We start from the raw sequence: 16,432 nt of genomic DNA on the forward strand, positions 1-16,432 counted from the left end.
GGTCTTAGGATGGATAAAATTATTTAGAACAGGATATGGTTTTTAAAACTTTAAGATCTGTTACAAGTTTTCCAGATAGCACAGAGATTTTTCTTTCGTACAAATTAAAAAAAAGAACACGATTCAGTTTACTCAAAGTATGTCTCTTGCAGCTCCTACACTGGGGTTGCTTGAGGAACTTGGTGCCATACTCTGATTCCCACCCCAAAGACTGGCTCCACCAGCCAGAGGTGATGACCACAAATCTGCAAAAGCCCCAGGGTTGTTCTGGCAAAGGTGGTCCAGAGACCATCCTGTGAGTAACTTTATTCTGTAAGTTCCCATCCGCAAAATGTAGCTACTTGCTTCTCAATCTAATTCCAGCCAATCTTGGCCTCTCAGACCCATCACTGTCAATTAGGACCATCCAGCCTCGCATCACGTAATTTCAAGATGTGCGTCACGAGTGCTTCCTGAGCAGTCACAGGTGCACAATGGTCACAGAATGACCGGCGACAACAGTGTCCTAGTAGGCAGTGGCTCGAGAGAAGTGGCAACTTCTGCAGAGTCGAGATCACTGAATGTGGGTCAAGTGTTCCCACAGGTCCTGTGGCAGAGCTCATCGGGCTCCTGAAAGACGCCAGTTGGGCCTGGACAGGACTTCCTCGAGTTTGGGAGTCACTGTGACTCCTCCCGTGTGTGTATGTCTTCACAGTGACTAGCACGAGTACACACACTCCCAGGTGTGAAAACACCTTGAACTCCTACAAGAATTGTGTTCTATCTGCCTGGTATAAAATCATCATCAAGAGAAAAAATGCTCCAGAGTTAATTTAGAATACCCTAATAGGTTCTTTTAAACATCATTAGGGTACAGCAGTATCTCAAGTGCATTAAAACAGTTGGGTTCCTGTGACAAGCCAGGTCTAATGGGACTGAGGGTTAAGTACAGCAAAGGGCATGTCATCAAGGTCCCCTTAGCCCCCCAGGGATTCTCTAAAAGCAGTATCAGTCCTACACAAATAATGCATATAATTCAGATGGTTTCATCTCACAGCATTCACTGAAATGTTCAGGAAAAGCTAAAAAGAATGCAGTAATGTTGTATGTATGTTCATATTTAATTAAAAAAAGAGCTAACAGCACTTCCAAGAGGGAGGTCATTCCTTGCTCAGCACAAGATTTCTCTGTGCAAAGCTATTTTGAGAATGGGCAATAAAACAATTCTTCACATAAACACTTACAAAAGCTACCATTTCAGAAATGCTACTGACGCTTTCGCTAACAACTCCAAAGATGAGGTACAAACGACAATCCACAGCTGGAGGCAGCCGTAAGAAAATCAACATCATCACCTACTGTCAAAGTCCAATCAAGTCCTCCATCTTCCTCTTCTCTCATTGTGCCTGGAGGCCTCAATTGCCTTCAGCAGAATTGTATGATAGGAAAAGGTTTATAGGAAGAAAAGTTGTATGCAATACCTGGAATAAAACACCTCAAAGTTCAAGAGATGAGTTCATCATTTTCGTCTGCACAATAAGTATATGAACAGCAGAAGAAGAAAGAAGGAAGATACCCTACAAAAAACCAACAGTGATTACTACAAGATGTTAGCAGATTTAAAATAAGAACCTTACACAGTGATACACATTTAAAACGAACCATACGAAGGTGAGCCCCGGGCAGATGGCTTGGTTTCCAGCCCAATGAGTGCACATTTGGCTCTCTGGGCAGGATGAGACATTCAGCTCTGCCTGTGTGTACATACTGAATCTTCAAACACACCTTCAGCTTTTCCTTCTTGGAAAAACAATTACAAACCGGGCCTTAAAATATCCAACAGTTCTCAAGTAACATTTACCACATCACATTGCCTGGGCCTGCCTTAAAGCCCACCCACAATTTCATTTTCAATTAGCAGCTCCTTGAAAGGCAGTAATGAAAGCAGTTGCTAAAGAGCATTCAGATGTCACTGAGAGACTGCAAACCCAAACTGTAAATAGCACATTGTGAGTCGCCTGTCACCACCGTCAGCTCCCACGGGAATCTCACAACACGTGGCTATCACCACCATCTGTTCAGCTCCCCACCGACACCACTGCAAACCACGCCGCCACCCACCCACTCCTGCCTCCCACTCAATACCTGTCATGTGCAGACTTGTGTGGAGATGGGACGGCTTTAAGCGGAGATTAGAACGCAGAACACGTGGAGGCTTATTTCACCTTCTGAAGCTAAGATCTGGCCACATGCAGACAACACTGTATGTTCAGAAGAGGGAAGAGTGTACAGTAACACAGAAAGGCAGTTTTAATGCAAAGAAAGAGAGGGAGGCTGTCTGTCCTCATCAACTATCAGAAGTGTAGTGACTAAGTCCTGTAAAGAGAAAAACATGCTGTGTCACCCTTCAATCACCAGTTTTGTAAGAATTTCCAACAGGTACAATTGAGCACCATTTCCGTCAACACCCATGTTACTCTTCTAACAATATGTAGAATATTTAAATGGCCCTTAACAAAGTTACACACACACATACATATAACAGATTCTTACTTTGGGATTAGCAAATGCCACTGTTTTATGAAACAATTTCTATAGGTTTCAGGATCACTCAAGCTAAGTTACTGCCCATTCTATCAACTTGCAGTTCCTTTTCCAATTCAGCCTATTTTCTTTCTATGGGTTTTATTTTATGAGGTTGATAATCAATGTGCTATGTCCTTTTTTAGTCGATTTTTACTAAATTTTAATTAAGAGTTATATATGTCACTTGGGATAAAATTTATTACTGGCCACTTCACTCCAAACATCTGTCTCACTGAAGTCAAGTGATATTTATGCTCCCTCTTACCAATATGCTAAGAGGACTTCCCTGGTGGCTCAGACGGTAAAGAAATCTGCCTGCAATGAAGAAGACCCAGGTTCGATCCCTAGGTTGGAAAGATTCCAACCTAGGAATGGCTACCCACTCCAGTATTCTTGCTTGGAGAATTTCATGGACAGAAGAGTCTGGTTAGCTACAATCCATGGGGTAATAAAGAGTAGGACACAACTGAGTGACTAACACTTTAGCAACATGCAGAGCTGATGAGACTATATCCCGGACAACAACGGAAGGAGTCAAAAGACACAAAACAAAAATCCGAGAACTCACAGAATAAACTCACTGCTTCTAAATGCCCAAGAAAAAAAAAGAAAAAAAATCAAAAACCTTCATACAGTTTGTTGTTATAATAGTCCAAGGTTCCCTACTACCAAACAAATACCTCCAATATAAAATACAACTAATTCTGAAAAGAGACCAGCCTGAGTTGGAGGCTTCCCAAAAATCAGATATTGAAAACTGGCATCTTATCCTTATTTCAAGTCAATCAAGATTCCAAAAGTAATTACAAGTCAGTCTCCTCCCCACTCTTGGTCCCAGTCTTGTGTTTTTATTCTCATTTCTGTAGTTTGGGCAAAGAGAAAACAGTTGTGTGCAACTTTTTCTTTACTGTCTATTTCTGTAACCTTCACATGACTATACTTTTTAAAAAGCAAATGAAATCTCACTTTAACATATTAAACTTGAAACTCCGAAGCATGAAGTAAAAATGATTTAATTGCAGCTCACATTTCTTGATATCAGCTCAATATACCTTCAGTCATTTAACTATTATAACAAATGTATTTATGAAAGAGCACCTAGCAAAGTTCGTGTCTTTTCATTACTAAAGTATAATACCTAATTACGTTAGTGTTTCAAATGCTCTGATTTCCAGAACCCTGTAGGCCCTAGAGTCAAGCTGGATTAAATACCTGTGTGACTTCAGCCTGGATTTCCACCCAGAACTAATCAGCAGGTCTTCAGCAATCTGACTTGAAATGGATCTGTTTAATCAAAGTTTTCCTTTATAAATCCTCCTTTGCAAGTGAATTTCTGCTAGTAACAAATGTCATGTCACCGAGCAGTCTTCCAACAACCCGAGTTCACTGAGATAAGGGACCCACCTGCAGCAGTAAATGCTATCAGAGGTGAGCAGTGTGGCAAGACCTACCGCTTCATCACGGGGGTGCAAGCTCAGCTGGGGGCACGCATCTCCCGGGCCCTTGGCCAACACAAACACGTACTCCAACTAAGGGGAGCATGCAATGCCAATACACAAAGCAGACACAGACACATGAAGCTCTAATTCTAAAGACTTGGCACTGGGATCAATCCTTTCTCTTCCTAGAAATCAGTATACATCTACACTGGTATCTACAATGTCAGCTATTAACCCTCTACCAAGTTTGACTCTGTTTCAACCCATAACAGATTTTCAAAGAAAGGAGAACATTTTCACTCCTTACAAGCCAAACCTACCCAGATCAACCTGTATAAAGATATTTAGACCATGTAAGACATTCTCACACAAGCCATTCTCACCAGCAAGGTTAGAGTCTTAACTGCTGGGCTCCTGAAATATTCCCAAATCTCTTTATTTTTCTCCCAAAGTGTTCACCTACTGCTAGAAGCAATCTCAATAGGTTGCTTCTCTCTGGGAAATTCTGTCCTTAGATGAATGGCTTTTGGGAACTTAAAATTCAATTAGGAGGGAGACTCTGATATTTATTTTGATGATCCATCCTGGTGTCTGTTAGAAAAGTTCATATAACCTAAAAATTCCTCCTAGTTCATTTAGGCCTATATCCTCTGATTCAGTTCATACTAGAGAAAGAGAGGACAGATTAATGGACTAAATGGAGATTTAGAAATATTCACCTGGAGCCAAATCTGAGAGTTCTCTGAACCCTTATCAACTTTTCCCCATCGCTTCTCTATTTTTAAAACCCCTTGGCTCTCAGTGTTTTCAATGACAAAGTATTAAAATTTTAAAGCACCCCCTGTGGTGTGGAAGTAAGACATACTGAAAGAAAACTAAACTCAGAGCCCTTAAAGGAGTTAAGTTTTCCCGAAGATTAGCTTCTGCAGAAGTTAAGACTTGGTTGGAAAGTTTGGCAGCCCATGATTTCATTGTGTTCTTTGGTAGTTTCCCAATTAAGAGAGTAAAGATTCTTACTCAGAGGACCTATCAACCTCTGCTTTGATTTTCCTACTCCTAAGTCAAATTGGGGGAGGGGGGAACCTACCATAGCCTTATTAGTAAGAGCCAAAACTTTGTAATATAATGTCTGAGTACTCACATCGTGAGCAAACAATTCTGCATAGGACAAACATAAGCACAGGGAGATGAGAAAGACATGCACTCTTCTGTATAACAGTTAACTTGTCCGTTCCTTCATTTTTTTAAACCCTTTTTTAAAGTTAAGTTTTCAAATTTGCCATATAAGAAAGTGGAACCCTTTTATAAGACAGCTACTAGTTCAGTATCTTCTAAGTCAGTATGTATTTATATTTAAAAACATAACCCAACAGGTAAGTTCCACTGGGGTAGCTAAGTGCTAGTTAAAAACACTTTAACAGTATGGAAAAATTTCATGAGAAGTCAGGTTTTATAATCAGGCAAGAGGTGGAAAAGGGGGGCTAGTTTCAGAACTACACATCTCTCTTAAAAAAAAATGTACTTGCATTCTCACAGTAAAAAGACTAGTTGCCTTCAACGAAGTTTCAGAAAAACAAACAAACAAACAAACACCTTTTATTTTCTCTGCACTGAGGAGTAACATTGTCCCACAGTTTCGGAAAGTTGAACATTAAGTTCCTTTTTAGGGAGTACCAATTCCTAATAAGATTCAAATCTAACCCACTGTCGCCAAGTCAAAAATAAAGAATAAATTCTCACTTCTTGCTGCCCTCTTTCATTTGTGGCTCTTGCAATTTTATCACTCCCTCAATGAGAGGCATTGAACAACAATCTATTAATTTATAAGTTCTCCTCAAGACCCACTTCCATCTCAAGGTCCCCTCGTAGCTAAAACAGTTAAGATTCAGCTACTTCATCTAACAAGAGGCAAAGGTGGGGTGGGGAGGGATGGATGGAGTGGTGGAATTAACTGTGATGTGTACAGACATCCGGCATGGTAGGAGAGTAGTCTCAGACACTCTGAGCACAAGTTGTGGAACATCTCCTGCAACCGTTAAACACGCCTGTGTGTCACCTTTTACCAAGGATCATACAACGGACAGCCCTTACCCGGGCAGACATAACCAGGAATGCATCTCATTCTCTCCCCTTAATGTTTTCACAGGGCCAACCAGTTACAGACCTCAAAATTAAATTACTTTCAGGCCTATGATGATCTTCCATTAGAGATTTCAGCAACACTATGTATTCAGTATCTTTGTGTTATTCAAAGACTTAATCATGGGACTGAGAAACCTTCTAGTCTAAAACTCTCATTTTACAGATGGGCAGCAACAGACAGTGCTTTGCTCAGGGCTTCATAATAGTACATATGATGCTAGGAATATTATAAATAAAAGCATTACAGTTTTACCTCAATTATCAACTTTGGTTTCCCTTCCTACTAAAAAAAAATTTTTTAATTGGATAGTATACTTTGGCATCAACACTGAAGATAAGAAAACACCACTTGTTTTTAAAACTCTTACACGGGCCAAAAATACAATTCACTCTTTTCTTCTCCATGATTCAGACTAATTGCTTTTCAAATATTCTCCCTGAAACAAGGATAACTTTGATTTCAAATACCATTAGTACCAGAAGATTGATCATTAAGACCAAAAAGCTATTCGAATTTGAAACAGATGAGTCCTAGCCTTCTTGTAAGATCATAGACTCTTTCAACTAGAGGACAAAGCAGAAAGAAGAATTTTGAGGAAGAATAGAAAAGCCAGATCAAGCTTGGGAGTAAGAGAGTCAAGGATAAGGAACCACAGCTCTGTAGAGGCTCAGAATTAAACTGATTTCTTGCCTGAAAGGGTAAGAAGTCCCTCCTCCCACCCCGTGGGAGGGAGGACCTCCAGGAGAGGCAGTGGTCACAGGGCAATCTCTGGACATTGGAAAAACCACTTTTCCCACATAGCTCACAGGGAGAGGCTTGATTTGCAAGTAACAAATACCACAGGCACATTATCTTTTATAGAACCTAGACCTCACCCCACTTTCTGACCAAAAAAAAAAAATTTTTTTTTCTAATCTTCATCCAAATGTGGTTGCCTTTGACTTTCCAAGTTCTTTTTCTATGCTCACTGTACTTGGGAGTTTATCCTATTTTCTTCTTGAGCTTTCACAGGCCCTTTCTATAACCACAATCCCTCCCTCTGACCAAACCAGCCCATGAACTTTCTAAAAATACTTGTAGATTCCCTGCGCCCCACGACCTGGAGTCCTTATATCAACCACAGGAAGCACAGAGCAGGGCAGAGGACTCTAGGTCTAAACCCTGGCTCTGTCCCTCACAGTTACGTGGCCTCAGACAAGTCACTTTATTTCTGTAAGCCCAAGTTTTCCTATCTGTAAAGTAACCATAATATCATATCATCTCCTCACCAGGGTTGTTGTGAAAATTATAGATCATACTACAGAAACTCCTTCACTGAGTGATTACTGTGCTATGTATTAGACAAATGTTAGTAATTACTTTTATAACTCCAATCTGGCATTTTATTTGAGGACAAAGAAAAACTGCCAAAAGTGTTAGAATCCAGAGCACTTTCCTGAGATACTCCTGAGTCCATGCTTGAATCCATCACTCCATGTATTTTCTCAGACCTTTACCCATCAAGTTCAACTCTGACACCAACCTGCCCACTAAATCTTTTTATTTAGAGTTTCATTTTTCCAAACTTTTGACTAAAATTCATCACCAGAAAAATGTTCTTGATTCTTTATAAGAATGATTTTCAAACTGGCTTGACCATTATCAAATAGGAGATTTCTAAGCCTACAAACTTCTGTGCCAAAATCCCTAGTGATTCTGATTCATCGGGTTCTAGGGTGAAGCCAGGAATATGTTTAATAAGACTCGTGATATGATTCTAATCATCTGTGAGGTTTCAGAACCACTGTTTTGTATGATCCTAGATCTTCTCGCTCTGCAGAGAAACATCTGCAAACTAGAAATTACCTGTTCAGCTTCTAATTAGCAGCACCTGCTCTCTGAACCACACTCCTTTCCTCTGCTTCCTTCAAGAGACAGTCAGTCTCACCCCGTGGTCCCTCCAAAAACAAACAAAACACACCCGGGACACAGGTAACTCAGCAGGTGCTAAAGCCTCTGGATTTGTGCTGAAAACACTGCTATAAACAGCTTCGCTTCTCATTATTAATCTATCTCATCTGGGGATTTCCACAGGCAGAAGGGTTCCCCAAATGCCAAGAGCTATATTTTCTTGTGGATCATTGAAACCTAATTATTAAACAGCCCAGTAAGCTCTACCACCAGGCTTTCATACAAGTGGCATATCACAAAGGCAGTTCTGAATTATGGGCTGTGGAGGACACCTAAAAAACTCATTTCTTCACCACTGCTCTCCCACATGCCATAGTATTTGAGCTTTCCTAGAAAATACAAATCTTAGGCAGGGTCCCCTGCCTGAATACAGACAACCATTTTTGGCACTTGATACATACAGTGCATGTGATCAGATGTGCCCATTTCCTTTCCTCTACCCCAGACGATCTCTCCCTGCAAGCCAGTCCACCTGGACCATCACAAAGACCTCCATCGGTCTGCCCTCAATGCCAACAGCACGAGCACCCGTCTCTGTTACACAGAGCACACATGTAACTGAAAGGGTACCGGGCTAAGTTTCCAAGTGCTTGGTTTTGGAATATTCTTTTAGAAGCACACACAGGCTCTGCAGGGCAGCCCTCCAGCACCCACCAGGGATCTCCTCTCCACCTGTCAGGAAGAATCACAGACAGGTAGGCACCTGAGGAAGAGCAGTCACAGGACAGAACAAGCCCTACGCATCCTCACCTGTCTGAGCCCCTTCGGCATTTTCTTTCTCTTCCCGAGGTGCTGGCAGAGGTTGCGGTCATTTTCTCGGTCTGAGCTGTAGTGGTGCGGGTGGCTGAGTCGGCTCTTCTTGGAGTGAAAGGACAGGCCGTTGGTAAGTGCTTCTCGTTTCTTCTTGGTCAGAGGGGTCTGGCGTTTCTCCACGCGTTCCTGAGGCTTAAGTGCTACATCTTTCTGTAGGAAAAAGAGAGAGAGAAGGAAAGGGAAGTGGTGGTTACATAGGTAGCTAGCGTCACACCCAAAATAGAGGCTAAATGAGGTTACTAGAAGGGAGCCAGGTAAAGGCAAGAAAGTAGGGTATGAGACTACCTGAAACTAAGGTCAAGTTTTCCGAATCCCTAATGCCACACATGTATCCTTTCTAATCTTGTTGGGGGGAATGGGGGTGGAGAACTCAACAAAGCACAAAGTAGCTGTCCATCAGAAGTGGTTTCACTGCTGCCAGGGAGAGCAGCTTTCCATTTGATTCTGCTCTGGGTCCAGCACACACTATTCCCCTAGTAGGCTTAATACACTAGCTTCCCAACATGGTACACCAACTATGTTTCAGAAAAGGAGTACTAAGTGCATGCAGGATGCAAAAATATCAGCACAAGACTGAACATACCAGGAGGGCCAGGTGGAGGTGAGCCAGAGAGAAAAAAACTCCATTTGTAAGATAAAAATATTTCCTTAATGCATTATATTCTTACCCCAAGTTCCTCTTACCCTGAGTTCCTTCATTCCCATGTCCTTTGCAAAACATGTAACAACCGTATCATCACCAAGATCAACAGTAACTTGTCATTTGTTACTGGCTGTGGCGGGGGAAGGGGAGAGGGTAGGAAAAGGGTAATGGACTTTCTAGACTAGGGGACAGCACCTGTAGGAGCTACAGACAAGCGCTCCACGTCACAGGACATGGGTGAGCTCTGTGCCTGCAGGCAGGTCAGGGCATCCTGAGGCGCTGAAGGCCTGGGTTCTGACGCTGATATTATTCCCTATGAAACTCAGAGTAAGTCCCTGCAGCTCTGAGCCCGTGTGGAAAATGGGCTCAGATACAATCAGACTGACACCTGTCAAAGCCCTTTAGAACCTTGAGAAATATACACATTAAGCAATAAAATTAAAATGACTTGGTATTCAATCATTTCTTTATGAGTGAACATGTTCCTGGGGCTTCCCAGGTGGCTCAGTGGTAAAGAATTTGCCTGCCAATACAGGACACAGAAGACTCGGGTTCTATCCTTGGGTCAGGAAGATCCCCTAGAGGAGGAAATGGCAACCCACTCCAGTGTTCTTGCCTAGGAAAGTCCATGGACAGAGTACCTGGTGGGCTACAGTCCACGGAGTTGCTAAGAGTCGGACACGACTGAACGACTAAGCATGCACAGACGGATGTGTTCCTCCTTACACTGAAAATGTTCCTTCCTGGAGCCTTATCTGCACACAATTTCTCAGTTTCTATGATCCTGAACATACATTTAAAAATACAATAAGACCAGAAAAGAATTCCCTTTAATCCCTTTCTCATTCTCAAAATACCACTCCCTTTTTCCTTCACAGCCAACATTCTTGGGGGCAGTTTTCTCTTCTTCATCTTCCCAATATCTCCGCACTCCCGACCTGACACACACAGTGCTTCCCCAGTTTAGCCACGGCCATATCTGGGGACCCTGGACTTTTACGTCTGCTTTGCCTAGACCTCAAAAGCCCACTCTTCCATATTCCTCCCTTTTCTAGTTGAAGGACACCCCCTCCTCCCAATGTTGCCAGTTAAAGGAAAACATTTGGTGATGCAAAGCAATGTTCTCAGGGCTCCACTCAGTCAACAAATAGTTTTTGTGCACCCTTTATATGCCAAGTACAAACTCAGAACTACCCTACAGGCGTTGAGAGAACAACTGTGTGGGGCAAGAAGACCCCAACCTCATGGAATTTAGAAAATAGGGAACAAGCAATCAAGTCACTAATCAAATCACACAAACATGTAATTGCAAACTGAGCTCTTTTAAAACAAAGATCACAGATGCTACAATAGGGGGAAGTGGTCTGTCTGGACGAGAGGTGCTGTGACTGAGGAGATGACTGTCACTTGACCTAGATCTGAAAGTCTGGGCACAGAGAACAGCTTGTGCAAAGGCCCTGAGGCAGCTGGTAGCATGATTCTCTGAAAGAATGAGGTCAGGTACTAAGCCCAGTGCTTCACTTACAGAACCCTGCAAATAACAGATGGTCAAATTAATGCTTGCTAAATAAGCAAAACCATTAGCTAATGTATCCAAATCTATAAACTACAAGAGTAATTTAAATACTATCTTTACAAGCTGCCTCTGACACAGAGTGAGTGAAGCAAGCTAGGAATGCTGATAGGAACAGAAAACCAAGGAAACCGGATAAGCAGGCACTGGTGGTACACAAGAAGGATCACAGAAAACAGCAGAAAGTCCCAGAGAAGGGGAAGGGCCTGATCTTTGGGGCAAGATGATATCAAACATTGATTGGGACTTGCCTGGTGGCACGGTGGATAAGAATTCATCTGCCAATGCAGGAGACAGGTGTTAGATCCCTGGTTCAGAGCAACCAGGCCTGTAGGCCAAAACTACTAAAGCTCACACACCAAGGGCCTCTGCTCTGCAACAAGGGAAGCCCTGCAACAAGAAGCCGGCACATTGCAAGGATGAGTAAGCCCCTGCTTGCCGCAACCAGAGAAAGCCCATGCAAAGTGACAAAGACCCAGCATAGCCGAAAATAAAATTTCTTAAAAAATATCAAAGACAACAATTTTCTAAGGCAAATGAGTGGTTTCTGACTTAACTTCCAGCTGCTATCACTGCAGAAGGTTTACCCTCTGCCACTGGAGAGGCAGCTCTCGCAAGACAATGAGAATGTGGTGAGGAAGTGTTTAGGGGACAAGCTGAGATCGAAGTAAGTGCACGAAGCCATTGATTCCAGTCTCAGAGCTTTGCACACAACGCCTAACACATGGCAAATATTCAATAAATGTCTGCTATGGTGTCCAGGGTCTACTACCAAAACCAGCTACGTCATACATCTGCTCAGTATTTGGCCTCACATTTAACCAATTTGGGGCTTTCCCAGGTGGCGCTAGTGGTAAGGAAACTGCCTGCCAATGCAGGAGACATTAGAGTCACTGGTTTGATCCCTGAGTTGGGAAGATCCCCTGGAGAAGGAAATGACAACCCACTCCAGTATTCCTGCCTGGAGAATCCCATGGACAGAGGAGCCTGGCAGGCTAAACAGTCCATGGGTTCACAAACAGCAGGATACAACTGAAGCAACTTAGCACTCATATAACCAATTTAGTCAGCTCTTATGAAAAAAACACTCAGGAATAAATGGCAACACTAGCAGAAGCAGGCAGGTGAGTCCCACCATGAACTGCTTCTATATAATATGATTAAATCACACCACTTCTAAAGGTAATACATAAGCTCCCACAGGCTGGAGAAAAATCCCTTTCTCTGTCACACAGTCCACCTACTGCCCTACATCATATGGATGTGGAGTACCGGATTAATAAACAAATGATATTTAATAATGTATCAGCCATGCTTTTTTTGAAAAAATTATGCCACTCTCTTTGGAAACGAAATCTTTCTTCATACTGAAGGTGCTCCAAAGTATATTGAAAATTATGTGCAATTCCATACAAATGTGAATTAATATTTATGAGAGTATAGTATAATTTTTTTCTAAATCCATTTTATTTTCATGCAGCATATTAATCAAGGCATTCTCACTGTACCATAGAATAGCTACACAGAGCAAATGGACCCCATGCCGTGACATTAGCTTGTAAGAGGCCTGCTGAAGTCTTAGCAGCAGCAGTACAATCATCTCAGCTCCAATTAATATTGAGATTTTAAACGGTGCAGGCTGTGTGAGGGGGAGAGGGGAAGAAAGAGAGCCTCAAGATGTGTACAGAGGTGGTAGCTTCAGAAATAAAGAAAAAATGAACCGCTTTTTAAGTTAATCTTTGTTGGAGTATAGTTGCTGTACTGCAGAAGAAATGAAGTCTTTTAAAAAGCTTTTATTATGTAAGAGGTTTTAAAAGATTATCTTTAGAGAGCATCTTTACTGTTTCAAAGATTCAGGTTTATTTATAAATTACTACATAGACACTTTGGAACAGTTCCTGAAAAGAAATAGGCTGCTATTTATTTATTTCCTCTACAAACCTATCCTGACTCTTCGCTATGTATGAAGTAAAATAATTACTTAACATCTCAATGGCTATCTTGGGGGTGAAATGAAGACAAAAGCTGCCCATTGTAAGCAATTAGACTCAAAGACAGATTATAAACTACTCACCTTTCAACATTCTAAACAGTCGAACACATGGTTACATATATGTATATGTGTGCAGACATCCATCCACCAACAAATTATCGCAACTAATTTAAGTATTCCCTTAAAGAAACTTGGGCAGCCTATAAAGTACTGCTTCAATACAAAAAGACAGATTGTCTGGTGTATAAAATAACTTTTTAGGATCGATGAATGGCAATTTTCAAAGGCCTGTTGAGCCATTAGTCTATTATGGTTCCCAAAGAAAATTAATGTCTATCAGAAATATCTACAGTGCCTTTTTAAAATAAGATGACTATGTCTCATACTCAGCAAGGGAAGCATTTAGCAGATTATCAAGGGAGGAGGACAGGAGGATAACGAAAAGATCTGGGGGAAATACTTTAAGGCATTCATCTGATAATCACAGAAGACAGAGAAGCCAGGCAGGCTACAGTCCATAGGGTCACAAAGAGTCGGACAGGACTGACGCGACTGAGTAAACACACACGAGAAGCAGCAAGAAAGCCAGGCAGCCAACAACAGAAGGCTAGCCATGAGGTAAAAAGATCTACACATACTTGCTGGCAATAGAGGGGGTGAGTGCACAAGCTATGTACAACAGACAGGAATAGGTTTCATGAACAGTTGAAATTATGTGATTTTTAGGTCACTAGTGATGGAGGGCAGGGTCACAGCAGTGCATATGCTGAAGGGCAGGCTCAGAGACCGACTAACAGCGGCAATTTCCTTCGACACCCAGCCTTTCTTCTTGGTGACGGAAAGGTGATCTTGCACTTGACTTTCCCTTCTCCCAAATTACAACCTTCCACCAAAGGCTTCCTCTGCCACTCTTGAATTTCAAAATGAGATGGTTCAGTGTTGTGCAAACTAAGGGAGAGCAACAAATTGCAGAGGGAACACTCCAGGCTGCAAGGCTCCATTGGCTGATTACAGACGAAGCCAGAGCGAACAGAAAATAAGGGCACCATTTGCCTACCGTGCATGAAATAGATCTTAGAAAGACCTTACGAAGCCCGTCTGATTTTCCCAATCTAAACTGAGGGCTGCCCGTCACTTACAAATACGAGTGCGTGTGTGTGCCCAAATGTACATACATGTGTAAGAGGGGTGCAATCTGAGCAGAACCTCTGCTAACAGTGACTTGATCTTGGGGACTTGCAAAGAAAACAACAGAGAAGCCAGAAGAAAAACAAAACACGCTTTCTCTGTCACCATCTTATTGGCTGGCTGTGTGCTGTCATTTTAGTCTGTCAAGTCCTTTGTTGGTTTATTATATCACATTTGCACTAGTTTTTCAATGGCTTTACAAACAATGATTCCATCACTTAAGTGCAAAAAAGTAAAAGAGCTTGCAGTGATAAGTACAAGTGAAAATTAAAGAAACAAGACGTAACAGCTCTTTTAAAACTTATCTCTACATGGGTATGTTTATACTGGGTCCCCACTTTGGACTTCTGAACAAATGGGACTTACAAACCTATTTTTAGGGCCTAAACTTCTTTAGTAAATAAGCAAAGGAGACAATATAGGAATTTACAAAATAATCAATATGGCATTCAAAAAAATAACCTCTCATGTTCATCTTTTTTTTGCTTTTCTTTCATTTTTTAATTAATTAATTAATTTTAATTGGAGACTAATTACTTTACAATATTGTAGTGGTTTTTGCCATACATTGACATGAATCAGCCATGGATGTACATGTGTCCCCCATCCTGAATCCCCCTATCACCTCCCTTCCCATCCCATTCCTCAGGGTCATCCCAGTACACCGACCCTGAATGCCCTGTCTCATGCATCAAACCTGGACTGGAGATCTATTTCACATACGATGACATACATGCTTCAATCTTATTCTCTCAAATCATGCCACCCTCACTTTCTCCCACAGAGTCCAAATGTCTGGTTTTTCTATCTATGTCTCTTTTGCTTTCTGACATATAGGGTCATCATAACCATCTTTCAAAATTCCATATTTATGTGTTAACATAATATACTGGTGTTTTTCTTTCTGACTTACTTCACTCAGTATAATAGGCTCCAGTTTCATCCACCTCCTTAGAACTGATTCAAACGTGTTCTTTTAAATAGCTGAGTAATATTCCATTGTATATATGTACCACAACTTTTTTTTTTCCATTTATTTTTATTAGTTGGAGGCTAATTACTTCACAATATTGCAGTGGGTTTTGCCATACATTGACATGAATCAGTCATGGAGTTACACGTATTCCCCATCCCGATCCCCCCTCCCACCTCCCTCTCCACCCGACTCCTCTGGGTCCTCCCAGTGCACCAGGCCCAGGCACTTGTCTCATGCATCCCACCTGGGCTAGTGATCTGCTTCACTATAGATAATGTTCATGCTGTTCGCTCGAAACATCCCACCCTCACCTTCTCCCACAGAGTCCAAAAGTCTGTTCTGTACTTCTGTGTCTCTTTTTCTGTTTTGCATATAGGGCCATCGTTACCATCTTTCTAAATTCCATATATATGTGTTAGTATACTGTAATGTTCTTTATCTTTCTGGCTTACTTCACTCTGTATAATGGGCTCCAGTTTCATCCATCTCATTAGAACTGATTCTTTTTAACGGCTGAGTAATAGTCCATGGTGTATATGTACCATAGCTTCCTTATCCATTCATCTGCTGATGGGCATCTAGGTTGCTTCCATGTCCTGGCTATTATAAACAGTGCTACGATGAACACTGGGGTGCACGTGTCTCTTTCAGATCTGGTTTCCTCAGTGGTACCACAACTTTATCTATTCGTGTGCCGATGGACACCCAGGTTGCTTCCACATCCTACCTATTGTAAACAGTTCGGTGGTGAACAATGGTGTACACGTGTCTCTTTCAATTCTGCTTTCCTCAGTGTGTATGCCCAGCAGTGGGATTGCTGGGTTGTGTAGCAGTTCTATCTCCAGTTTTTTAAGGAGTCTCCACACTGGTTCTCCATAGTGGCTGCACTAGTTTGCATTCCCACCAACAGTGTAAGAGGGTTCCCTTTTCTCTGCACCCTGTCCAGAATTTATTGTTTGTAGACTTTTTGATAGCAGCCATTCTGACCGGCATGGGATGGTACCCCACTGTGGTTTTGATTTGCATTTCTCTGATAATGAGTGATGTTGAGGATCTTTTCATGTGTTTGTTAGCCATCTGAATATCTTTGTTAGAGAAATGTTTGTTTAGTTCTTTGGCATATTGTTTGATTGGGTTGTTTATTTTTCT

The 16,432-nt window shown here is 41.8% G+C and overlaps 1 protein-coding gene across 2 annotated transcripts in view; it reads right to left on the bottom strand.

Moving 5' to 3' along the window:
- AUTS2 (activator of transcription and developmental regulator AUTS2) overlaps positions 1–16,432 on the bottom strand; it is a 1,188,182-nt gene that overhangs the window by 888,578 nt on the left and 283,172 nt on the right. For both annotated transcript variants that reach the window (XM_065924779.1, XM_065924780.1), the window contains exon 2: positions 8,848–9,060. In XM_065924779.1, the coding sequence (XP_065780851.1) occupies positions 8,848–9,060 (213 nt within the window). The remainder of the gene's footprint in view (positions 1–8,847; positions 9,061–16,432) is intronic.

This window comes from Muntiacus reevesi, chromosome 2 (genome assembly GCF_963930625.1).
Source record: "Muntiacus reevesi chromosome 2, mMunRee1.1, whole genome shotgun sequence".
In the NCBI taxonomy this organism is placed as follows: Eukaryota; Metazoa; Chordata; class Mammalia; order Artiodactyla; family Cervidae; genus Muntiacus; species Muntiacus reevesi.